General features: G+C 59.9%; 1 protein-coding gene across 1 annotated transcript; it reads left to right on the forward strand.

Annotated features, from left to right (window-relative positions):
* The first annotated feature begins 781 nt into the window (after positions 1 to 781).
* On the forward strand, positions 782 to 17,445 carry TESK1 (testis associated actin remodelling kinase 1). Its single transcript, XM_063293200.1, has 11 exons — positions 782 to 844; positions 1,297 to 1,965; positions 11,014 to 11,135; positions 11,652 to 11,700; positions 11,805 to 11,951; positions 12,874 to 12,956; positions 13,058 to 13,148; positions 13,320 to 13,403; positions 14,686 to 14,775; positions 15,380 to 15,515; positions 15,986 to 17,445. The coding sequence occupies exons 1-11, from the start codon at positions 782 to 784 to the stop codon at positions 16,933 to 16,935; spliced, it is 2,484 nt and encodes an 827-aa protein (XP_063149270.1). The 3' UTR covers positions 16,936 to 17,445.
* Positions 17,446 to 25,558: the final 8,113 nt, after the last annotated feature.

Raw genomic sequence — 25,558 nt, forward strand, 5'->3', positions numbered from 1 at the left:
ATGGAGGTCGTGCCTTAAAGGAGCTGAATTGCACCCTGAGGATCCTCCTAGACTCATGCTGGAGCAGCCAGTGGAAACTGGCCTGGGATGGGGGCTGTGAGAGTGCGGCATTGGCTGCGGCCTTACCAGAGTGGGCCACTCTAATGGCAGTGGCTTGGACCCTGACCAAGTACTGTAACACAGTCTATGTGGGGCTCCCTTCAGAAGCCCCGTTGGCACAGAACGCAACACCTGGCCTCAAGCTGGCAAGAGCTGCCAGGTGTGTATGGCCTGGCTTCTGATTCCAGCTGGAAGTCCCACATTGACTTTCAATGCCCCCCATGGTGTGCAACCAGGATTTTAAGGACCTCCTTCCCCAGGTGGCATCTACCTGGCCTGGCACACATGCAGGGAGGAAGTGCTGAGGATCCTGATCCTGCATGAGGAGAACGGAGCCTGCACTTGGAGCCCATCCTGCTTGGTGGTGGCCCAAAGCTGGGCAATGCCTCACCCCTGAGGTTCATCTGGCACCTCCCCTTTGAGCTTCCTCCATTTGGCTAAGACAGGGTTACCCGAGTGGGCATTCATGGTTAGAAGTTACCAGAGCGTGTGTGCAGTGCTGGGTTGCTTTGCTTGGTCCCTGTTGTTCCGAAATCTTAATTTCTGTCTTGGTTGTGAACTGCCTCAAGGATCTGACCAAGCACTGAAATATAACAGCGCTCTGAAACAAAACGGACCTAACGATGAGGGCAGGGTCCCAGCTCCAACTTCAGGCACTGGGCAGGGGAGGGAGGATCAGGACATGGTGGCGGCTGATAAGGACCTCCACACTTCCCATCAGCACGCCTCTTGGGGAGTTCCACAGGTTAACAAACAAACCTGCTCAGCCACAGCGCCCACGAGGCCGCTGTGCGAATGTCCACGTGCAGAAGCAGCTTTGCTCTGCGTAACACCCGGGTTAAAACAAGGGAAGGGGCCGAAGCTGCTCTGAGTTACTTGCTGAATGAATGAACGAACGAACGAATGAATATGCCTCCTTGTTATTAATAAATAGTACAGCAGCCTCCCACACTGCAACGGTCGTTGATACGCAGGACGTCCCGTGGAAGGTCCAGACTCTTCAGAAGGGGCTCGGTTAAGGATTCAGAAGGTCCGTTTCCCACGCCTCTTCCCGGGATCAGGGCGGCTCTCCGTGTGCGCCGGGCTCCGGCCCCGAGTGTCAACATCTGGAGGGCGCCGGGCCGGCTGAGCAGACCCGGAGGCCAAAGGCACCCACCTCCCGGATTCACGCGGAGGCGGGGACCGAGTCTCCTCTAGCAACGCCGCGCTAAACTGGCCGGCCGGGCCGAGCCGAGCCGCCGGGGACTCGCGGGCCGGGGCCGTGGCGGGCAAGGAGGCGGGGGCGAAGCCGGGGCAGCCGCGGCCGACCGAAGGGCGCCCCCGGAGGAAAGCGGCAGGTGCGGGCGAGGGCTGGGCGCCGGTCGCGCCCCCGAGCCGCTCCCGGGGCACCGGGAGCAGCCAGACGCCACCGCGTTCCGCTCCAGCCGCGGCAGGCGAGGAGTTAAGGCTCGCTCCGCCCGACGCGGCTCCGCCTCCGACGGGCGGCCGCTGGCGGGCCGCAGAGAAGCCGAGCTCTCCGGAGGCCGAAGCCCGCGGCGTCCGGGGGCGCAGCGGAGCCCGCCAGCGCCCGCGCCCCCCGCGCTCCTCCGTCCACCGCGCCCCCGCCGGGCGGACGCCCGTGGATGGCCCTGGGGCGCTGCCGGCGTTCCGGGCATGGACCGGGAGAAGCTGCCGCGGCGGCCCGGGCTCTCCCTGCGGCTGGACGAGGCCGAGGGGGAGACGCCGGGCCCAGGGGGCTGGCAGGCGGGCGCGCGCCTGCGGCCTTCCTCCTATCGGGCGCTGCGCAGCGCTGTCTCCACCTTGGCGCGCCTGGACGACTTCTACTGCGAGAAGATCGGCGCCGGCTTCTTCTCGGAGGTCTTCAAGGTGAGCCCCCGCGCGGGCCTCCCGCCGCCTCCGCGCCCGCCTGCCCCTTTGCCGCCCGCCTGCCCGGCCCCCTGGCATCACGGGGCGCTTCGCCGCGCGGCCCTGGCTGGCCCGGCCGAGCCTCGGCCTCCGCCCGGCCGGCCCGCGTCCCGCCGGCGGCTCCCCTCCCGCCTGGGTGAGTGAGGGGACGCGGCCCACTGGCAGTGCCAGCGCCAGACGCGCTGCGCCGCGAAGGTGGGCCGCCGCCGGGACCGGCGACGCGCGCGCGGCTGAGAGGAGCAGGCAGGCCTGGGCGCTGGAAGCCTGGCCGGCCCCGAGCAGCCGGAGCTCCTCCCCCGTCGCAGCTCTGCTCCCCCCCCCCCCACGGGCGAGTGGGAGGGTCGGGTCTGTTTACTGCTTGCAGCCTCTCGGGCCGGGCCGGGCAGGGGAGCGGGAGCGCGGGGTGGGCTTGGCCGCAGGGAGGCGAAGGAGCCGCGCGGGGACCCCCGAGCCGGGCCGGTTTCCTTTGGTGGGCCGGGTGGCGGGTTCCCCCGCGCTCTGAGCCCGCGGCGGGGAGGGTCGCCGCCGCCTGCCTTCCCCCCGGGAGCGGGGCGTTCCCAGTGGCCCCGGCTCCAGCCGCCTCCCGCGAAGGAAGGGGCCCCGCAGCCCGGCAGCCTTGGCAAAGGCTCAAGACGCTGCGGCCGGAACCCGCCCGATGCTGGAAACTCACCCCCGATCTTGCCAGGAAGTGCCTGAGGTCTGAGAAGGCAGTGGCGTTGTTGTTGTTGTTGTTGTTGTTGTTGTTGTTGTTGTTGTTATACACAACCACGTGAAATCACAGCTGCCGGTTCTTTAGCCGGGGCTGGCTTTCATTCACATCCAGTTCTTCCCAAGAACCTCAGAGGTCGTTGTAATGTGTGGGGCAGTACATGTGCTGATCCAGGCAGAGTGGCCTTTTGGAATTGGCAGCTGGGAATTTTGTCAATGTGCAGACTTTCTAAGTGCCGTCCAAGGCTTTTTGAGAAGGCTTAGTAATTACCAGTGGCATCATCATCATCATCTATTATGAATGGGCAGGGCTGAGGACTGTGCCAGCTGGGATGCATTGGCTGGGCATGCTTCTGTGGGTGCTTTGGCAGAGGTGCCACTCTGCCCTCCTGCTCTTCCAGGGGGGAGAGCTCTGCTGGACCCCAGAAGGCCAAAGCCAGAGGGGGCTGAGGCAAATCCATTCAGCTCCACTTGCTCTTTGGCGCAGGCCACTTCTGATCTGCCCTGTTCTGGAGTGCGGCAGTGGCTGTTGAGCCAAGGAGCCCTAAGCTGGGGTGGCATGCTGGGAAACACTCTCTCCCCAGTGCTTGCCCAGAACGGCTGTGCGCCTCCCCACCAAAGGGAAGGGGACTGGATTCTCTCTTTGAAACAGTTGTTTGCCAGTTTTGTTGCTCAGCCTGGAACAGCTGGCCTTAGTGTCAGCTTACATGTATTGTGTATGTAACCTGTGCCCCTCTGGCCTCTGCCAGCTGCCTGGCCCTCTGTCCGCATGCAGAGTTAACAAGGGGAACCCGCATCCCAAGACAGCTGCTTAACAGTGTTGGCAGAGTTAAAGCCCTTGGCTTGCCGACCAGTGGGCAGAGTGCCCGCTGTGGCTGGTTGGCCAAAGATGCCTTGTTTTGAAGAGGCACCCTGGAGAGGAGGTGCCCCATTCCTGGGTGGGGTGTGCGGAAGCCCCTGGTTTGGACAGTCGCCCTAGTCGTCACAGCCGACCTTGGTGGCACGAAGGACCCAACGGCTGGAAAAGTGCTGGACCAATTGCCAGCTTCAAGAGGGTTGTCAAAACCAGAGAGTCCCTGGTGCCAGGAAGGGTGGGGGGCGTTCCCTTAGATTTGCTGACCTGGGTGAAGGAGCAGCTCTGGGGCCAGGCGCGCTCTGTTCCAGAGGGGGCAGTGGCCTGGAAAGGTCTGAGTCCCCAGGCGGCTGCACCAAGAGGCCTTGGCTGGCTAGCCGTTCCATCTCTTGTGGGAGACGGTCCATCTCTTCTTCGGGGGGGTGCGTCTCCCAACTCGGGCAAAGGATGGCATGCGGACCGAGGCTGGCCCAAGCACTGGGCACCTGGCCAGAATCGTTCTGGCTTTGGCAGGGAGGGGACTTGTGTGGAAGGAAAGGGGTCGGCGCGCCAGGCCTGGGCTCCAGCCAATTTCTGGCCAGCTGGAGGAGCAGAGGTGGGACCGGGAGGCTTCGGCAGAAGAAGGGCCAGTCCGCTTTGTGGACTTGTGGTCTGGGGGTGGGGGGCTCTTCTCCAAAGAGTGAGTTCTCTGGGATCCCTGGGGTGGGGGTTGACTCTCTTTGATCCTCTAGTTTCCTGGGGAGAAGTGTGTCCTGATGACAGCTGGGCAAACTAAATCCTAGCGTCCAGCTGGCCTCAACCTAGCTGCCCGAGGTGCCCTCGCTCTCTCTCTCTTTCTCCAGTTACTGACAGCCCTCGCAGGCATGCTCCGTCCCCTCAATTCAGTGGTGTCTCCTGCTGCGGCCCAGGAAGTGGGCCTTCTCCCCAGAGATTGTATCTGACTCTTTTGAAAAAGCCTTTCCCCAGGCTTTGTGTGTTGCGGTGTGTGTGTGTGTGAGAGAGAGCGAGAGCGTATGCCTCTTTTAGGATGTTTCATATGTCGGTGGAGTGTTTTCTTTAAAAACTTATACTGCTCTTCTCCACTACTTCGGCTTCTATTGCTTTTGGCCCTGTGAGCCACCCAAAGGCTTAGAATTGGGTGGGTGCTACGCTGAGAGGAGAAATGAGCGGTGATGCTCCCGGGCGGCTTCTGTGAGCCCAGCCAGAAGTGACTGGTGTGGGGAGTGTGGTGTTTGGGCAGCAGGGTGGTGGGGGGGGGCGGGGTGTCTGTCTTCCATCTCGCTCTGGAACAGGCCTTTCCCAGTCCTCCCCCGGCCTGGCCCAGTGGGGGCCTCTTCAGCACTGCTGCTCTCCTGGGGAGGCATCCGAGGGGCCCTGCGGGTCCTCTCTGGGCCAGCCAGATGGCCCCTGCCAGCTCATTCAGGCAGCCCTTCCCTGCTACTGGCAGGAATCCAGATGGGGAGGTCAGTTGGGCGCTTGGCTGGATCCTCCTGGACCTCCCCTTTGCAAGGACCCTCCTCAGCCCCTCCCTGAACTGGCCCTTTGCCTGGCCAGCCACCGTTGCTAGGAGACGCCCCGTAGCCTCTTCCTGCCGTGTCTCGGGGTGGCCAGGGGCCTTCCGGCATTGTGGGGGGGATTGACCAGGTGGCTGCTGCTGAATTCAGGTAGGGGGGGGCTGAAAGGCCTTGGAGTCTGGCAGGCCCAGTGCATGTGGCTGGTCTTCCTGGCCCGGCTTCCCACAACACACACTTAACCAGGTCTGTCAAAGCCCAGTAGCTGCAGTGGCACAGGGCACTGAGCTTGGCTGGTGGCAGCCTCAGTTGGTTTCTGTGCTGGCGTTGATGCCCCTTGCTGAGCGGGCCTGAGAGCCCAGTTTGTTTGGCTTTTTTCTCGTTTAGGATGATGTGTGAATCAGAAAATGGGTTAATGTTCAGGAACCGAGTTAGTTGTGTTGTGCGAACACAGCCCTGTTGCTTTGCCAAGGAGCCCAGATCCCCCTGAAGACCTGGAAACTCTGCCGCCTCTTAGTGGTTGCTGAGAGTTGTGCGGCCTCCTGGTGCCCTCCGAGAGATGCGCCTGCAGCCCGCATGGCTCAAGTGGTGCTTCCGCTCCTGCTCCAGCTGCGTCCTCCGCAGAATCCCAGCCAGTTCAGCCAGGAAAAAAGCCTTTGGGCTGGGGGGGCTTTGTACTAAAGGGAGAGTCGTCCATCAGGCCACTGCTTGCTCCGCGGGGGGGCTGCTTGCTCCCAGCTGGAGGGGGGTGGCCTCTTGGCAGGAAAGCCCCATCCTGCACTTTCCAGGGGGAGCCCCCCCGTGTCAGCATTGGGGGTGTCAGGGCAGGCGCTGATGCGTCCAGAAATGATGTGCTGAACCCTTGTGGGCGGACTTTAATCGCAAAGGGGGGCTGTCAACCAAGCCTGACCTCAGGATGTGGGCTCTGCGCTTGGCTTGCGCAGGCCCAGGCTCAGGCGAGAGTCCAGCTGTGTGCGTGTGCAGCTGGGGAGGGGCCTGGCTTGGCGCCTTGGCCTGACTCGCGGACTGGCTGGAGTACAGCTTGTGTCGCCCCTGCAAGGAGCTCCACCACTCTCTGAGCCAAGGGCCCCCGGGCAGCCATGTGGGCAGGGAGCCTGGCGGGAAGGGCCGGGCCCCCTTGGGGAGCAGGGGGTAGGCCTGGCTGTGCTGTAGCGGGCTGCCCGTGGAGGTGGGCGAGTGGCTCTTGTGGAGCTCGGCGCTAAGAATGTGCTTGGATTCTAGGCCGGGTGCCAGGGCGGGCATGATATGCGGGTGGGGGCGGGTGGCCTGGAGGGGCTGCTTTCTCCTTTGCTGAGCCTGTGGAGTCGGGCTGGTGCCTGGAGACTGTCCTCCCTTGGAAGGCTGGCTGGAGGCCTGGGGCTGCATGTGGGCTGAAGGCGGTGTTGAGGAGGATGGAGCCCTGCCCCCTGTCCTCCCTGGGGGTCTTCGGACCGCCTCCTGGGCATGCCAGCTGAGGTTATTTATTGCTCAGCTCCCACCCTGCCTTTCCTCCAGGGCTTGCCAGATGGGCACTCCCTTCTCCGGTCCCTTCCGTGAAGTGGTTAGGCTGTGCCAGAGCAACCGGCCCCCCGCCCCAGGGGCCTCTGTGCTGGGAGGGGAGGAGACCAGGCAGCCGGGTCTCTGCTGCTCCTCGGGTTGGCTGGCACAGGGCTTGCCCAAGGGCTCCGGACTGGACCTTTGCTGCTGCCTGGCCTGGGGGCTTGCCTTCTGGGATGCTTGGGCGGTGGCTGGTGCAGGAGGGGGCCAAACAGTGCTTTGTGCTTGGGGCTGAGTGCCTCCTGGGTGTGGGGGCTCTTAGGGCTTTGGCAGGCAGAGGACAGTGAGCAAAGCTGGCAAGTGGGCCATGTCGGAAGCCCATCTCTGCACCCTCCATCCCTGCTTGCCCCTTGGTGGGGCTGTGGCCTGGGCGGAAGGGGGCTCAGCCGGAGCCCCACAGGCTGGAGCAGCTGATGGCCCTGAGGCTGGCAGGGCTGCCACTGCTGAGTCTTGGGACTGGGGCCACTCCTAGCCGGCTGGCCTCCCTGCCTCCTCATTGGGCCGGCTTCTCTGCTAGCCACTTTCGGTCTTTGCGAGCACGCGGCGTCCTGAATGGACCAAATAGGCTGGATTCTTCCAACGTGCAAGAGAGCGTTTCACCTGGGCCGATGGAGCACGCGGTGTGAAAGCCGTTGTGTGAATGTGCCTGGGTGAAAGCAGGATGGGGAGATTCAGAGGGTTTGAACAGCGGGGTTTGAGGGGCTGCGAGCTCAGTAGCCCAGGGTCGGCGGTGAGAAGAGCAGTGAACTCTGGTAGGCCCAGAGGTGCGGAGCCCGTCATCTTCTGGGACGGCTCTGCCCGGTGCTCTCCAGTGCCAGAGCTATGCCGGGGCTCAGGCCTTCCCTGGGCTGCTTCCTCCTGAAGACAGCCGTTGGTCGCTTCGGGGCAGTGGCACTTCGCGGCGGGTTGCAGGGCAGTGAGTGTGGCGTTCCCCAGAGCATTCGTGCTTTTGCAAGTAGAAATACAGTCTCTGTGCTGTAGCGAACGAACAGGCGAGGACTGAGCTCTCCCAGCCGTTTTAGGACTCTCAGTCTGCAGGAAGAGACTCGTCCTTGTGTGGCGCCGCAGTTGCATTGCTGGCTGTTGCAAGTTCAGCAGCCCTCCTCGATGTCTTTGGGCAGAAAGCTCTCCTGCCTGCTCCTCCTCGCTGCCTGGGGGGACCTTGCTGGCAATGGGGCCCATCCTTGCCCTTCTTGCCTGTAAAATGGGGTGGCAGAGATTGCTGGGGGGTCAGCGGGGTGGTGAGGCTCCAAACATTAAAGGCGTCTCAGGAAAGAGGCAGGAGGGACGACCAAGGGCTGGGTCTGTTCTCCGCCGGGGAGCAGGTTCTGTGCCGGAAAGGCACCATGGAGGAGGCGTTGGCTGGCAGTGCTGCCCCACTATGGTGGTGGTTCCTGGCATGCAGCAGTTCTCCAGCCGTGGGCTCTGGGCTGGCCGGTATGGGGTCCAAAGGGAAAGCCTGCTGTCTGTGCAGGAGGGGGCCCTCTAAACAGGGGAGGCCCAGAAAGTGGGGGCCGTGATGAGCTGCCCGTGTTGCACCATGTGTTCCTGGCCTTGCGGGAGCCTTTACCGGGCAGTCTCAGGCCAGATCTCAGCCCTGCTCAAGAACGGAAGAGCTTTGTGGAAGGATGAACCGATGAACGTGGCAGGAACATTGCTTTCTGTGGGTCAAAGCCTCATGGGGAGAGGGGCAGGAGACATGCCAAGGAGTTGGCATCCCCCCTTCAGAGGCCCCGCCTGTATCTCTGCTACGGGGTGCAGTCCCACAAGGGCAGCTCCGGGGCAGCCAGAGGATGGTGTCCACGTCTGGGCAATCTGAGCCAGGTGGCATGACCCTGTCTGGCCCCGGGGCCTCACCCGCCAGCCCAGCTTGGATGCTCAGCCTTGAGCCCCACAGATCCTCCTCGGGGGCGTGAGACAGATAGTTTAGCCAGGCACTGTGAGGGTGGGCCAGGTGCTTCTCATGCGTGGTATGGGCTTCTTGGATAGAGGAGGCGTCTGGAGCACCTCTGGGGGCCTACTCCCTTTTTGGCATGGATGCCAGTCCTGGAGGGAAGAGCGCCCCCTCCTTCTCTGAGAGAGGGAGCCAGATGAGCTCCTTCTGAAGAGGAGGGTGTGCCCCTCACACCTGCCCCCCATGAAACGGGGGACCTCTCCGCTTGGGCTCCTCCCAGGTTGCACAACCTAGAGTGGGGGTGGGGGTGATCTGCAGCCTGGGAGAGGATGGGGGTGGGCAGGCACAGTGGAGGGAGGAAGTGCATGGACTAAAAAGGGCAGGAATTGTCTCCTGCTGCAGAGCCCAGGAATTTGAGAGGGAGGCTTGCGCGCGGGGGGGGGGGGGCAGGCTGCTGGGCATGCCCAGGCAGCTGTTCAGCAGGCCTGCCCTGCCCTGGGGGTGAGGGGCTGCAGGCTCCTACCTGGCACTGTGAGGGCTGATGCTGCAGGGGCTGTTGCAGATTTGGTTTCTGACCGTGCTGTGGGGGAGGCAGCCCAGCCCCCCAGGGAGGGAGATTGCAGCAGCTGGAGGGGCAGGTCTGTGTCCTCGCCTGGGATGTTCCTGGTGACTCCCCTGGGCTTGCCTTGGCTGGTCCGAGTTGAGGAAAGGTCTGACCTTCTGCTGTGGGGAAAATGTGCCCCAAAGTCCGTGCTCTGGGGGGCTGTCTCTGTGTTAATATTGTAATGTTATGACTTTATTACATGCCACCCAGAGTCACGTTCTGTGAGATGGGCGGCCATATACATATGATTTATAAATAAATAAAGGGGCCCCCTTTAGCCCCCAAACCTGGCAGCAGCCTGTTGGGGCTTTTCCCCTATGCGCAACGAACCTGGTGAGTCTTGCACTGTGCCAGGGGGTGCTGTTCATGCAGCTGCTCAGAGGTGCCAGGGGAGGGGGTTGCTGGAGGCAGCCGTGGGGGTTGCCTCCACCTGGTAGCCCTGTGGCAGCAGGGGCCCCCTGGCCCTGAGAAAGACGGGGGTGCCGCCCTGGGCAAGTGCCCCTTTGCTTGCCAGGTTGATGGCAGCGTTGGGGGAAAAGACTGCTGAGCATTCGCTTGCGGGGAGGCTGAGCTGGCCTGCCCCTCCTTGTCCTGCTCCATTAGCCCCTTGTTTGGGTGTTGGCATGGGGGGACGGGGTGCTAGAAGCTGTACAGGTACGCCTGAATGCCTGTCCAAAAGGAGAGGCCGCTGGGGGGTCAGGGGAGGGAGGGAAGTGGGTAGCATGGAGGGCTGGCACAGGAGTTATGGGTGGGGGTCTCCTGCGGGACCTTTTAATGTGTCCGGCTTTGTGAGCCTCCTGAGGCCCCCCAGAAGCCCTGAGGCCTGTTGCACTGCCAGCTTTCTGCTGTAGCTGGGCCAGCCCTGCCCCCTCTTTGCGCTCTGCCCTGACCTTCTGTTTGCAAGCCTTCAGGCAGGGAATGCAGCGTTCTTCATCTCTGTTCGACATTGGACCATGGCTGGTGCAAGAGTAATAAATCAATAAAAAATACAGCTGCTCAGCAATTTCCACTTCAAATCTGCAATTAGGTCAGAATGTGAAGCCTTTGGAACGAGAAGGTTGTGGAGAAGCCATCGGGATGGGCGAGGGGAGGGCATTCATGCTTAACAACAGGTCCCACATTGTGTTTTCTGGGTTCCCCTCCTCTCTGCTGCCCCCCCTCTTACTCCATACTTTGCACTTCCCTAGCACTGTGCTCTTTGTAAGTCATTTTTTTCAGCACCATTATAAGTCTGAACCATCATTAAATGAATGGTCATTAAGTGAGGACTACCTGTATTTGGCTGGGCTGTTTAGAGCAGCGTTTCTCAACCGTGGCAGCTTGAAGATGTGTGGACTTCAACTCCCAGAATTCCCCAGCCAGCGTGCTGACTGAGGATGGGACTGAGACCATGCTGGCTGGGGAATTCTGGGAGTTGAAGTCCATGCATCTTCAAGCTGCCACGGTTGAGAAAGACTGGTTTTGAGGCAGTTGGCAGTTTAGTGGCTCTGGATGTGTTGGGGGAGGGATTGACACCATGCCCTCACGTAGTTCCAGAGCTTTGGGTCTCTCTGGCTGGTTGGCTGTTTTGGTAGCTCTGGCAGATTCAGAAGCTGGCACTTGGTACTCCCTTGGTGTGTTCGACTTGTTCCCATGATTCCCAGCCTATGGTCAGAATGGGTGGGCATTTGAGATATTTCATCTGGCACATGCGGAGGCTGGAAGAGCAACGCCACCCAGGGCCTTTTGGCACTGACTGCCAGCAACTCAGAGCAGAGTCACGATGCCCACAGGGTGTTCCACAGGGTGCCAGCCAGGTGGGGCTTCCCCTCTGCCTCAGCTGTGGGACCAGTGTGACATGGGGGCTCCCCCTGCTGGAATTAATGTCTGGCCATCCCTGCAGGTAAGGCACCGCCAGTCGGGGCAGGTCCTGGTGCTGAAGATGAATAAGCTGACCAGCAACCGCGGGAACATGCTGCGCGAGGTGCAGCTGATGAACCGGCTCTCCCACCCCAACATCCTCCGGTAAGGCGGGGGCCACGGCGGGGCTCTGGGGGTCTCCCTGCTCAGGAAGAGAGGAAGTGGCTGCGATGGAAGCTCGAGCACGTCTGGGAACGTGGAGGAGGGAGCAGGCCGGTCCCAGAAACCGTTCCGCAGTCCGAGGGTGCGGATGCTGGGCTGATGGGCGGTCCCTTTTGGGAAGGGCCAGGCGAAAAGTTCAAGGGGCCTCGCAGAAGAATGGCTGGGAGGCTCAACCACGTCCTGGCCCCTTCCTCCCGGGGTCCCCTGTCCCCCCAAACGGGATGGGAAAACCACCCTGTTTGGAACTGCCCCCCAGGTGCTTTAGCTCCTTACACGCGGAGCATCTTCTTTCCTCTGGCAACCTGGGGGTGGGTGGTCAGCGGAGCACCTGGTGCCCACAGCAGAGCAGGGGTTTGGTCCTGCCCCTTTTTCTCCAAGGTTGGTGGTGACAGAGGGAAGCTCCTGGGCCCCAGCGGGGTGGTGGTCTCGCTCCTGATGGGCTCCTCTCTCTCTGCCTAGGTTCATGGGTGTCTGTGTTCACCAGGGCCAGCTGCATGCGCTGACAGAGGTGAGAGTTGCACATCTGTTGAGGGACCGGGGGTGCTGGGGCAGAGCCAAAGGCCCAGCTGTTTGGGAGGGCCCTGTGACGCGTTTGTCTTTCTTTCCCCGCAGTACATTAACGGGGGGAACCTGGAGCAGCTGCTCGACAGCTCCACCCCCCTGCCCTGGCCCGTCCGCCTCAGGCTGGCCCTGGACATCGCCCGCGGGCTGTGCTACCTCCACAGCAAGGGCATCTTCCACCGCGACCTGACGTCCAAGGTAGGGGGCGAGGCTCAGCAGCGTTCCCCTCTGCCTGGGCAGAGGCTGTCAGCAGGGGAATCCCCAACTTGATCTGGGGTGAGTGGTGAGGCAGCTTAACATCCAGAGTTGTGCTCACCGGGGCGGGGGGCAAACAAGAACACTGCCAAGATTGCAAGAACTTGATCAAAACATCTGCCGGGGGTCTGTGGGAGGAGTCCATCCCAGCAACTTGCGTCGGGGCTGGCGATAGACTCCTCCCCACTCTCTAGCATGCGTTTGGTTTCCTTGCAAGGGGCACAGAGGTCAAAGAGGCACTTACGTGCAGGGGGTGGGTTCTTGTTCGGCGGCACTGCTGGTTGCAATGGAGCAGTCAGCCTGGGGATGCGATGGCTAGTTGGCTCTGGCAGCTGGCCATTCAGGGCTCCTTGACCTTTGCTCCCCCTCTGGGGCATGGCCTGATCTCGCCCCCTTGCACTAACACACCTCCCTGAAGGAGAGCACAGTAGAAAAGACCTTATTGCAACTGGAAGGAGGCACGTCTGTGCAGAAATCAGCTGCAAGTTGGCCAAGGAGAAGGAGTTCAAGGGGTCAGTTGAAAACAAATGCAGGCTGCCTTGGGTTGAAGCCGCCTGCCCCGAATCTCTGAGGCAGACTTGGTTGAGGGCTTCCTGCTACGCCCCAACGCAGCGAACCCCATTGCGTTGGCCCCCAACTGGGATCCGCCCTTCTAGGGGGCAGAGAACGCGTGGCAGAGCTTCTTGGCACCTGGCTGGGGCTGTGGGGAGGGGCTGCCCTGCTGGAGTAAGGGAGCCTTTGCTGTGATCCCACCCCCAAGGCCTCTCTTTATTCCCTTGGGGGGTGCTGGGCAGGGATGCTCATCCTGTGAGCTGCCTTTTACCTCGAACAGCCCCTCAGCCTGCCCCTCTCCCCCCCCCCCCAGAACTGCCTGGTCAGGTGTGAGGATAACGGCTACACCGCGGTGGTGGCTGACTTTGGCCTGGCAGAGAAGATCCCCACCTACAGGTGAGTGAGGCGGTGGCTCCTCCTGTCTCCCCCGCCCCCCGCCCCCCGTTCCCGATCCTGGCAGCCCACTTTGCATTCACACTGGCCTCTCCTCCTTCCAGTGAGGGCGGCGAGAAAGAGCCCCTGGCTGTGGTGGGCTCTCCCTACTGGATGGCCCCCGAGGTCCTGCGTGGGGAGCTCTACAATGAGAAGGTAAGGCCTGGGGAGAAAGCCCAGCAATGGGGTGACAACAGGAGGGAGACCGAGGGGAGGACAAGAGCATACGCTTGCACCCCAGCCCGGTTCTCCCTGGCACCCCCCCTGCACTTCTCCCGTCTGCCCCCCAGCCCTCCGAGACCTCCTCACTGCTCTCTCTCCCCCCAGGCGGACGTCTTTGCCTATGGCATCATCCTCTGCGAGACCATCGCACGAGTGCCGGCCGACCCCGACTACCTGCCCCGCACTGAGGTAAGCTTGCCCGCTTGTGTCCGTCGGCAGCCCTGGCTTTGCCCATCTTGGCATGAGGCAAGACTGCAGGGTGGAACCGGGGGCCCTCGGGGCTGGGGTCTGCCCCCCAGCTGGTTTCATGGAGAGCTTAACACAAGGCCTCAGATGTGAGTGGTATAAAACTGCAGATGAAGGTCCCGCGCCCAGCTGGTGGATTGGCAAGGGTGGAGCCAGTCCTGCGGCAGAGGCCTCCTTCCTCTGGGCAGGAGGAGCTCAGCGGGGGCTGGAGCGTGAGGAAGTGGGGTGCTTCTCTCCCACTGTGAGAGCCCCACCCTCGCTCTCCAGGGGGCTCAGCGGGGGCTCCTTTCTCCAGTCAATTCATGAATGGTTGCGATTCCTTGGCGAGAGGGGTGGGGGGATGAACTAATGCGCCATGAGGTGCCGTGAACAAGTGCTCAACCCCAGCGCCATTTGGCTCCCCAGCTGTTGGTGTCAGCAGCCCCAAGAAGCAGGAAGCATCGTCAGCTTCACACACTGGCCAGTTTTGCACCAGAGTTAAACCAGGCTGGTTACAGAGCCACCAGTGGCATTTATGCGATATCTGACTGAGATGTCACATGAACCCAGCTTGTTCGTTAGCTTACGGGTTGGTGGATTGCATGGGTTGATGGAATCAGTGGGTTCACACACCGTGAGACCCCAGGGCGGATGTCAGGGCCAGGCGGCTTGGCCATGGGGCGGTGGGGAGGGGGGCTGACTGTGCCCGGTCTTCATGCAAGGGGGTTCGCAGTTCCTGGCATTCAGCTTGACTGGGAGTTCTGGAAGCCACAGGGGGCTGCATTCACTGAAATGTGCCGCTTGCCTGCACCCTGTTTGTGTTTACTCCTGCTGAATTATCCTTTGCCTCCCATAGCGCTAAAAGACACAGCATGGTTACTATGAGCTGGCCATGATGCTAGAATGGTCAGGTGGTCCCTTTTAAAAGCCCCAAGAACCGCTGGCTGCCCTCAAACAAACGAGGCCTTCTTCCTGCGGAGGAGCCGCTGCTTCCTCTGCTGGCCTGCTGCCCTGCCTGGCGGCTTCTCGGAGGCTCTTAAGCTCTCCCCCTGAATCTTGGGGGGGGGGGACATGACTGCAAATGGGGGCGCCCAGGCAGCGCAGCAGCCTGGCTCCCTGGTTCTGCTTCCCAAAACAGAGTGACCCGTGGAGCACCTCAGGCAGAACCTTTCGTCAGAGCTGGGGGTCATCTCCCCCAGCCCCTTCCCTTCCCTTCCCTCCCTTCCTTCACCCTTTCTCTCCGCAGGACTTTGGACTTGACGTGGCTGCATTCTGCAACCTCATGGGAGCTGACTGTCCAGCGGCTTTTCTCCATCTCGCCTTCCACTGCTGCAAGGTGGGTCCTGGTGCCCCCTCCCCCCTCCCCAGAGCTGCCCTCTAGGAAGGCGGGGTACTGCTGGAGCGGTGGGGTAAGTGAAGCTCCCAGAGGATGCGTTCTGGGAGGCTGGCTTGCCTGGGCCTCTCTTGGCGGGAGGCCCAAGTGGGCTCCCTTCCAAAGCTGCTTGTTCTGCTGTGGCAGCGGGAATGACTGGTTCTCACAAGGGCGTGGCAGCGGAGCTTTGGGATTACCCACGGGCTGCAGCTTTACCGTCCGGGTGCAAAGTGACCTGGCAGCCTTGAGAGTTCTGCCTGTCTTTGTGGGGAATTCCTGAGCGCAGCTGAACTGCAGAGAGTGTGCTAAGCTGGATGAGACGTGTCCTGCCTGGGTGGGAGGGGTCTCCTAAGGATAAAAGGAGGGGAGGCCTGCTCTTCTCCACAGAAAAAGGTGGAATGCCAAGGCTGGCACTAAATAAGAAAGTCCACAGTGACTGAGACCAGTCAGAGGACTAGTCTTGGCCACGCAGCCATGCGCTTGGTTGTTGCCATAAACTGGATCTGCAGCTTCCCGTGGGATCCGGAAGAGACGAGCCGCTGCTGCGCTTTCCTTCCCTGCCCTCCAGATGGAGCCCGCGGCCCGGCCCTCCTTCCTGGAGGTCACCCAGCGCCTGGAGGCAATGCTGACAGCCGGAGACCCCACTTCGGGCCGGCCCAGCGATGGGAGCACCATCCCTGCAAACTCCACCGCCACGCTGAACGGTAGCCCCTCTCAGGGCAGAGGTTTCGATGCTGGGATGGGGATGGGCGAGATCCAGAGATGGTTGCCACCCTTTAAAGTGTTCATTGTGTGGCTGGATTTTTTTTTTTATAGAGTTGAGGTTGTGTGAACTATCTTGGGTGCTGGGGATGGGCGATGGCGGTGAATCCTTTTAAAGAAAACTGGTGGAAATGGGACTCTCCCTGCCTTTGAGCAACCTTATCCGCAGGGGGGCGCTGATGAGGGCTTTTCTCCTGGGCCTCCTGCCTCTGAGCACAGGGGGTGCGGGGGGGGGGAGGAATGTGCACAGTTTTCCGTGTTTGCCAGGGCAGGTAGCCCCCGGCCCTTTGGAATGTAGCACAGCTGAGCTGGTCACTGTTTCCAGGACTGGATTTAGCTTCCGCAGGGCACAGGGCGCTACGAGGCACAACCGGGTCTCCTCTGAAGCCCTCCCCTTTCCTTTTGCACCCAGGTCAAGCGGCCCAGCAGCTCTCCTTCCCTGGTGCCCTGCCTGGCCTGCTCGGCCAGCAGCTCCTCACCCCGGAGCAGCACCTCTCCCGCAGCCAGTCGGACAGGTTTCCCCCTCGCTCGCCCACCTTGCCTCCCATCCAGGACACTCCGCAGCGAGTCAACCCCTTTTCCCATCGCCAGGACCTCAAAGGGGGCCGGATCAAGCTCTTTGATACGCCCAGCAAGTCCTTGATCTCCCTAACCTTCAACCTCCCGCCCCCCTCGCCTCTTCCGCCCGGCACCCCGATTACGCCGGAGCCCGCTGTGGAGATGCAGTGTGACTTTGCTGAACCCGTTGCCATCCTACGGAGGTGCCACTCTCTGCCAGCCTCCCCAGAGCTGCCTTGCCGGGGGCAGCCGTCCCGCAGACCCCTCCAGGCCCCAGACCGCACCGGCCTGGACTGTCCCAGTTCCCCTGCCAGCAAGCTGATGGACTGCAGCCCGGACAGCCCGGTCTTGGCGCCTGCCATCTTGTCGCCCCCCCTGACCAACGGCAGCTTCATCAACACGGCCGTGTCAGTGGCCCAGCCATGGTCTCCCAATGGGCTGCTCCTGAACAATAACAGCAAGCCGCATGGCTGGGGCGGGGGCTTCTCCGAGCTGAGCGTGCCCCCCACAGCGGATGGAGTGCAGACGGAGCGCCCGGGGGCAGCTCTGCCGCTGAGCACCTCCAGCAGCAGCTGTGTGATGGAGCAGGACGAGGTGCTGGCCTGCCCCGCCTGCTGCCTCGGTCCCTTCAGCTTCAGCTTCGCCTCTGTCTGCCACCGGCCAGCTGCCAGCACCCCCCGCTACCAGAACCTGAACTGTGAGGCCAAGAGCCTGCAGTGCCCGGAGAGGCATCCCCAGCACTGCAAGGCCCTGGCTCCTGGCCTGGCAGAACCCAGCCTCAAGTTGCCAGAAGCGCAGTCCTGAGGCTGGCCCTGCGGCTGTTGGTCGAGGAGCGCCTGGGGTCCACCTGGGACCACTTGGCTGCCCTTCAGACCTCAGGGAGCTGGTGTGGGTCGAGGGGGCTGGCAATCTGCTGCTGGGGCAGGCCTGTACGAGGGGCAATGAGGAGTGCCGACTCTGTTTGGCCAGTGCTGTTGGAAAGCAGGAGGGGCCCTCTTGCCCCAGCCTGGTTTCAGTGCAGTAAGGAGCTGCTTTCTGTTCTTCCCTGCTGGCCCCAGGGCAGGCTTGAGGGATGTGCTCCACCCATTTCTCCTCGGCCTGCTTCGGTCCAGCACTTGGCTCTCTAGCCTCTTGCCCAGGTGGGGTGATGCCCCTCCAGCATGGGAGGGTGCAGAGGTAGAACAATGGGCACAAGCAGGGCTGGGATGAAAGTGGATGATGGCTTGTGTGCGCCATTGTGAGTCTGGGAAGTGAAGGCACTGGTTCATTCTACCATCTGGGAGGGACTGGCATGCCCTGGGCATGGCACCATGGTGTCGGATGGGTGGGTGGGTGGGGCAGGGAGAGGGCCACCATCCATTCCTGGCCCCTCGCGCCTCCTTTCCTGCCCTGTGCAGTGTGGCGGTGTGGGTGTGCCGGGTGTTTTGGGCCTGCTCTTCTAGGCCCCTCTCCCTTGGGCACCAGCAGGGAAGAGAACGCAGCTGCATTTTTAATAATGGAAAATACTTGTTAATATATTCAGCTTATTTAATGTGTTGAAAAAATAAAACCTGATGTCAGTCCTGCTGTTCTAGCCTGGAGTGGTCCTTGCTGAGAAGTCAGAAGACAAGAAACTGGGAATCCCCTCTTGGGACTGGCAAGTTGTGTGTGCATGGCAGGGGGGCAGTTCTGTCTTCTGGATATTGGCCCTGTCCCTAAACCACAAAGAGAGTTGTTGCATCTGCTTGGATTCTGTGTGTTTCTGGGGTGAGAAATGGTTCCCCAAAACCCAGATGGGAGGGAACAGCAACTTGGAAAAGTCATTTAGAAAGAAGATAAAAAAGCATCTTCTGGAAATTGGTTTTTATTCTGTGTGACAAGCGACTTGTGGACTAGGGGCCACATACATGTAAAGAAGAACAAAGAATAAAAGGGAATTATATCATGAAAGATTTTTTTAAAATCTCAGGATTACGATAAGCAGATATATATGCTCTGAACAGTTTAATATGATGTACAGATTAATTTCTAGTAATATTTCAAATTTCTAGGGAAAAGTCAGAATATATCCACTGGCCTTTGCTTTATCTTTTCAAATAACATAGAATGAGGAGAACATTTTTCTGTTGGCAGAGTGCTGGAAAGCATTTGGCCCAGGAGAGATCAGAAAAGTCACACACCAGGCATTTCTATAAAAATAAATTTATTTACAGAAAGCACAAAAACATATTTACAGGCTTTGTGCATTTGCACACGCTCAGAGAGGAGCAATCTGCTCACTCAGGCTGCAAGGCTACAAACCAAGTAACAAGCAAGCTGCCGTTGCCTCAGGCAATGTAACTATTATCACCTAAAAAGAGGACAATTAAATTCAACCTCTTCACCCAGCCAGAATGATTAGTTACCATAGTAACTTTAATCTGTAGCAGAAAACAATATACCAATATTTTCCTGCCCCCATCAATAATGCAAAATCAAACATTTATAGCTTTCAGTGTGAAAAGGTTCCCACTGCTGCAGATGCGGCAACAGCTGTGTGAGGAAAGCCCTCTTGGCTCCTTGGGGCCAAAAGACTCCAGCCTTTCCTAATGGGGATGCCTTGAGCTGCAGGCAAGCAGGGCGCCTTCAGCAGAGGACGTGGCTGATGGGCAAGCTCTTTTGGACGGATCAACCATCCTGACTGGACAGTCCCTTCAGCGGAAGCAACACAGGTACATTGAGCATTTGCACAATAGCGAGCATCCATAGTTGGGTCCCTGAGGAGTTCGTGTCACACCATGCCTGGGATGCCACCTTTGGTAACTCTCCCAGAATGATACTTTCCCCTCTCTCGCCCACATGGAAGAAAACCTGGTCTGCTGCTAATTAATGGCCAGTTCCCACCTGCTCCTTCCTCCACTGCCTTCACCTGCACTGGACCCAGCAACAGACAAAGCCACCTGGGCCAACTCTGGGCACGTTGCGTGCTTGGCAGATGGGGAGAAGCATCCTAACTGGAGGGCAGTTTCCCAATGATGTGCCTCCCGCCAAGACATCGCTTTGACTCCCACACATGAAGGCGTGAACATGGCTGTCTGAGGCGTCAGGACTTGTACAGCATACAAGAAAAGGAAGGACATCTGTCTGGTGCAGTGGAAGGGAGGGTTGGGTGTGTCAGAAGCAGGTAACACAGCTCCACTCAGCTGAAGGCAATGGGAATGGGTTCAATGTGTGTGGTGAAACAAGAGGCAAGGTCAAGAATAGATGGGTGCTGAAGGAACCCGTTAACTTCTAAGGAAGTGAGTGACCCAGAACAAAGATCATTTGAGATGGTTTGGTCATAGAGAATGAACAAGAATTTAAATGGCAAAACAAATCTGTGAAGGAAAGATGGATGAACCAGCAGGGTCCTGAAGAGATCTGTCGTTCAACATTTTTATTAAGGACCTGGATAAAGCGACTTACAGGCTGCATTTCAAATTTGCAGATGATCCAAAAGAGGGAGGTCTGGCCAATCCCAGGAAGACAGAGCAGGACTGCAATCTAATCTGGGCTTGTTAGAAGGCTGGCTGCGAGGAACAAGATGTTCTTTGATGGGGAAAAATTGAGGAGAAAATAGGGCACACATACAAAGATGGTGGGGGCAGTCGGGGCTTGGAAAAATTACATTGGAGAAGCACTTGGGCTTGGTCACTGATAAACAGAATGTGAACCAGCTGTTAGAAGGGCTAACACAGTTCTGGGCTGCATTAAGAAACATTTAAGAGACGTGAAGTCGTCTGCTCTTGCTGCTTTGGTGAGACCACATCTGGAGGACTGTGTGTGATTCTGGGCATCACATTTTCAGAGGGATATTGACAGGTTCAGAGGAAGGTGACAAATACGTTACGAGAACTTGAGGACATGCCCGGTGAGGACAAGCTGAAGGAACCTCGGGTGCTCTGCCTGGAGAGAAGAAGGCTGAAAGGAGACATGATGCCAGTGTTCAGGTACCTAAAAAGGTGTATGGAGAAGGTGATCCAGAACGACTTTCTGTTGTCACAGGATATGGGATCAGAAGTGACGGTATAAGATCTGTGCATCGGTGGAGGAGTCTCTTTGGAGGTCGTGGGTTCTCCATTTCTGGAGGCTTTAAGAAGAGGCTAGACAGCCAGCTCCCAATGAGGGTTTAATTGGTTTTCCTGACAATAGAAAGAGTTGGATGAAATGATCCTTGCAATTCTCTCCAACTCCACAATTCTATGACTGTGAGAAAAGGGAAAAGACTTGAGAAAGCCTAAGCTGGAACCGAGGAGATTGTCATGAGTGCCGTTGAGCTGAAGACATCAGCGCAATGGCACACATGACAATAACAAGGAAACAGGAGAAGGGGCTCAAGATAAGTAGCCATCAACTTACAAAGACTAAAGGACAGGAGACAATGGCTAAGCGGATCGCGAGGCACACCCAAGCTGTTAGCGCTAGCGCAACGAAGATCGCCCAGCTGACAGCAATCACCGGAGGAATAGGGAAACCGATGATGGGCGATCCCGGAGCGCCAGCGGGGCCTCGCAACCCCTCACCTACCGGCAAGACCGCGTGTTGGACAAAGGGGGGGTGACGTAACCGCGAGTGAGGGGGCACTGACCGGCGCGGGGTATTTAAACTCCGCACCGGCACGCTCCTGTCACTCTCAGCTTTTTTCTATCACTGTATCTACACTGCGAATAAACCAGAGCCTGCTTTATCGGAATCAGCGTCTGTGTATTACTCGGAGGTAGGCAGCGCATGACATAAAGCTGAGAGTCATAAACTCAGCCTCGCCGAGCCCCACCGGACGACAACGATCCGCGGGAGGAGTAGACGGCGAGAAGACCAGGAACGATGAGGCCGGCGCGACGCGGACAAGGGGGGCGAGCCGCACGGCAAGAAGCAGAGGAGGACCGATCGAGGCCAGAGGCACCGCGGACTCCCGGAGCCATGGACGCCCACCCGGCCCAACCCGAGCCTCAGCTCCAACCCCAAGGGGAGATGGCGACGGAGGCAACCCGGCCACGGGAGGGAGCAACATACCTCCCGAAACCAGCGGAGAACCCCACGCCCCACTTCGCACCCCAGCCACGGGCGTGGAGCGGCAGCCCAACGGCGGTAAGCACGGGGGAGGATGAAGAAGCAACCCAGCCGACGACGGAAGAAGCGGACCAACGGTCGGGAGGGCCTGAACCCCACCGGCGACCCACCCCCGCTGACACACCGACGGAACCGGCCCCAGCGGCGGCGCGGATCGCGGACGAGGACGCACAAGCTAGACTCGCGGCCATGGAGACCCAACTGAAGGAACTCTGGACCATGCTTCAGTCGTTGATGCCCCCCGCGCTGCCCAACGACGTCCCCGCACAGGTCCACACCCCGAGCGAAGCGCCGAACTCCCACGAGCCAGATGAAGGTCAACAAATGGCCCAGGCGGACGACGCCACAGGCCGGGAAGCGAGAGGAAGGGGTTCACAAAACGCCCGGGCCCCAAAGGACTTCCCCATCTTCTTTGATGGGAACCCCGCGAAACTGTCGTTCTTCATCACGAACGCCAGGGAGTACATGGGGAGGCACGGACACTCCTACGACTCCGAAGCGGACAAGATCGCAGCCGTGGCGATCAAACTACAAGACCGGGCGGCGGACTGGTACGTCCAACTGTACGAGTCCAGCTCCCCTGCCCTCGCCAACTTCCCCGCCTTCATCAACGAGATGAAGAGCTACTTTGAGGACCCACTAGCCAAAGTGAGGGCGAAAAGCGCACTCCAAAGACTTAAACAGGGCGCACGCACTGTCCCGGACTACGCCCTCGAGTTCAAAGCCCTCGCGGGGAAGGTCAACGACTGGTCCGAGACCACCCTGCTGGAAATGTTCAAAAGGGGGCTCAACCGCGACGTACTTCAATGGGCCCTCTACCGCGACGACCCAGAGACTCTACACGGGTGGATCCACCTCGCGGGGAAAGCAGAACACGCGCACCGCACCTTCCTCATGACAACTACGGAAGACACGACCAACACCTGCACAAAGGTACACGCACCACACGTGGGGACGGCTGGCCCCACATACCCAAGGAAGAAATTTAATCGTGGGCCCTGCGGGAGGTGCGGGAAACTGGGGCACAAGACGGCAGATTGCTTCGCCAACCGACCGTCGACCAGTGTGCCTAAACCCGCCCCGAAAACTAGCCCCAAACCACCTAACCCGCCGCCGCCCCCTCACCGCTGAATGACCGGAGCCACAGCGACACCAGAGGAAGGCTGGGACGCCTACTGGGGGGAAGAGGACGCCGTAGACCCAGACCAGCCGGTGGGAAACGCTCCCCGCCTGCCCTGAAATGCGTTGCGAGGCAGGCGGTGGGACAGCAGCGTGGACCACCTCGACGGAACGGCGACAGCTCCGTTATAATGGCGGCAATCAAACTCTCTGCCGGCAACGGAGCCACCACAGCCGCGGCACTAGTGGACTCGGGGTGCTCAAAAAACCTCATCCACCCCGACCTAGTCGCCAAACTCGACCTCCGCTGCTCCCCCCTCCCCACGCCGCTGGCATTCCACCAGCTGGACGGCTCAACAGCGGGAGGGAAACCAGCCACGATGCAAACCGAGCCGGTCACCCTGCAAATGGGCACTCACACCGAACGCACATCGTTCGTCGTCACCCACATCGGACGACCCATTGCAGTCCTGGGAATGCCATGGCTCGCGACAAACAACCCGCGCATCGACTGGGAGACCCGCACCTTCACATTTGGTGACGGCGAGTATCGGGCACCAGTTCCGGCGGGCAGAACCAACCCCACTGTGGGACGAGCAGAGGCGACCACACAGGACAACGCAGCTACCACAGCAGACCTACCGGAACAATACACCGACTTCTCCGAGGTCTTCGGAGAGGCGGAAGCTGACCAACTACCCCCCCACCGCAAGACGGACTGTCGGATCGACCTGCTGCCCGACGTCCCCTTACCTAGACCGAAGATCTACTCGATGACCCCGAAGGAGATGGCAACCCTCCGGGAGTTCATCGATAAAAACCTAGAGAGGGGATTCATAGAGCCAGCATGCTCACCGGTCGGAGCCCCCGTCTTATTCCGGGAGAAGAAAGACGGCACCCTACGGCTCTGCACCGACTACCGGGGCCTAAACGCGGCTTCCCTGTCCAACAAATACCCCTTACCCCTGGTGAAAGACATGCTCGCCCACCTGTCCACGGGCAAGGTCTTCTCCAAACTGGACCTGCGCGAGGCGTACTACCGCATCCGAATCAGGGAGGGGGACGAATGGAAGACTGCGTTCAACTGCCCCCTAGGCGCCTTCCAGTACAAAGTGCTGCCGTTCGGACTCGCGGGGGCCCCGGGGGTGTTTATGCAGCTCATCAATGAGGTCCTGCATGAACACCTGTTCAAAGGGGTCCTCGTCTACATAGACGACGTCCTTATCTACACTAAAATGCACGAGGAACATGTGACCCTAGTCAGGCAAGTCCTCGATAAGCTCAGAAGGGTGCAGCTCTATGCCAAACCCACAAAGTGCGAATTCCATAAAGCGCGCCTAGACTACCTGGGGTACCGAATCTCCGGAGACGGCATAGAAATGGACCCCGCAAAAGTCGAGGCAGTGCTGAACTGGGAACGCCCCCGCAACAGACGCCAACTCCAGAGCTTCCTCGGCTTTGCGAATTTTTACAGGTCATTCGCCCGGGGGTTCGCAGAGATAGCCCTCCCCCCAACGGACCTCCTCAAAACCAAAGGGGTGGGGGACACCCGACGTGCCAAGAACCCAGGCACAGTATTGAATTGGACTCCCGCATGCCAGACCGCATTCAACAAGTTGAAAGCGCTGTTCACCACGGAGCCAATCCTCACGCACCCGGACCCAGAACGGCCATTCATGGTCCAAGCCGACGCCTCAGACTTCTCCCTGGGGGCCATCCTACTCCAAAACGACCCCACAGGACTCCTGAAACCATGCGCCTACCTGTCGAGGAAATTCTCCGAGACAGAAAGGCGATGGCACGTCTGGGAGAAAGAAGCCTTCGCGGTAAAATCGGCGCTAGAAACATGGAGACACCTACTCGAGGGAGCCACCCAACCATTCGAGGTCTGGACCGACCACCGGAACCTCGAGGCCCTCCGAACGCCCAGACGCCTCAGCCCAAAACAGGTCCGATGGGCCCAATTCTTCAGCCGCTTCAACTTCCAACTGAAGTTCATGCCGGGTAAAAAGAACTTCCTGGCCGACGCCCTTTCCCGACTGCCCCAAGACGAAGAGCCTGCCCCAGACACCATTGGGACGGTCCTATCCGCTTCTCAACTGGGGATGGCCGTGACCACCCGGAGCGGCGCCCGGAGGCAGCTCGACTCTACGGCGCAACCGACGGCGGGACAACCTGTGACCAGACGACGCCAACCGCAACTACCAGGGGGGATACGCACGGACCTCGCCGCCGCCCTCAAAACCGACCCCTGGTTCCTGGCAAACCCCGACAAGGTAACGATGGCACAGGACCTGGCATGGGGGGAAGGCAGAATCTATGTCCCGGACTCGCAACGCCAAGCGATCTTGCATAGATCCCACGACGCCAAGCAAGCGGGGCACTTTGGGTTCCTTAAGACCCTGCACCTAACAAGGCGTCAATTCTGGTGGCCCACGCTAAGACGGGACGTGAAAGCTTACGTAGCGTCCTGCCCAACGTGCGCCAGAGCCAAACGGGCACCAGGCAAACCCGCGGGGCTTTTACAACAGGTGGCAGAACCCTCCCGCCCATGGGAGGAAATCTCCATGGATTTTATAGTGGACCTCCTACCCAGCCAGAAGAAAACGGCCATTTGGGTGGTGAAGGACTATTTCTCGAAACAGGCCCACTTCATCCCCTGCACGTCGGTCCCGTCCGCACAACAACTAGCCAAACTCTTCCTCATCCACGTGTACAGGTTACACGGATGTCCCGCACGTGTGGTGACCGACAGGGGCACACAATTCACTTCTAAATTCTGGCGGGCCTTCCTAAAGCTGACGGGGACCCAACAGGCCCTATCCACTGCCTGGCACCCCCAGACGGACGGAGCCACAGAGGTCCTCAATGCCACCCTAGAACAATTCATACGCTCATACACCAACTATCATCAAGACGACTGGGCCGAACTGCTCCCGTTCGCCGAAGTCGCATACAACAACGCCGTTCACACGAGCACGGGGAAAACTCCGTTCGAGGTAGTCTCGGGGCGCGACTTCGTCCCCATACCGGAGCTACCACAGCCCCCGGAACCCCACGTGGACGCTAGCGACTGGGGACGGAAGATTGCGGAATCGTGGCCAATAATCACGGCAGCGCTGAAGGATGCACAGGCGGCCTACAAAGAGCAGGCCGACAAGCACCGGCGCCAACAGCCGACGTTCCAGGCGGGGGATATGGTCTACCTATCCACCAAATTCCTAAAGTCACCCCAACCCTC

Source organism: Candoia aspera, chromosome 2 (genome assembly GCF_035149785.1).
Source record: "Candoia aspera isolate rCanAsp1 chromosome 2, rCanAsp1.hap2, whole genome shotgun sequence".
Classification (NCBI taxonomy): domain Eukaryota; kingdom Metazoa; phylum Chordata; class Lepidosauria; order Squamata; family Boidae; genus Candoia; species Candoia aspera.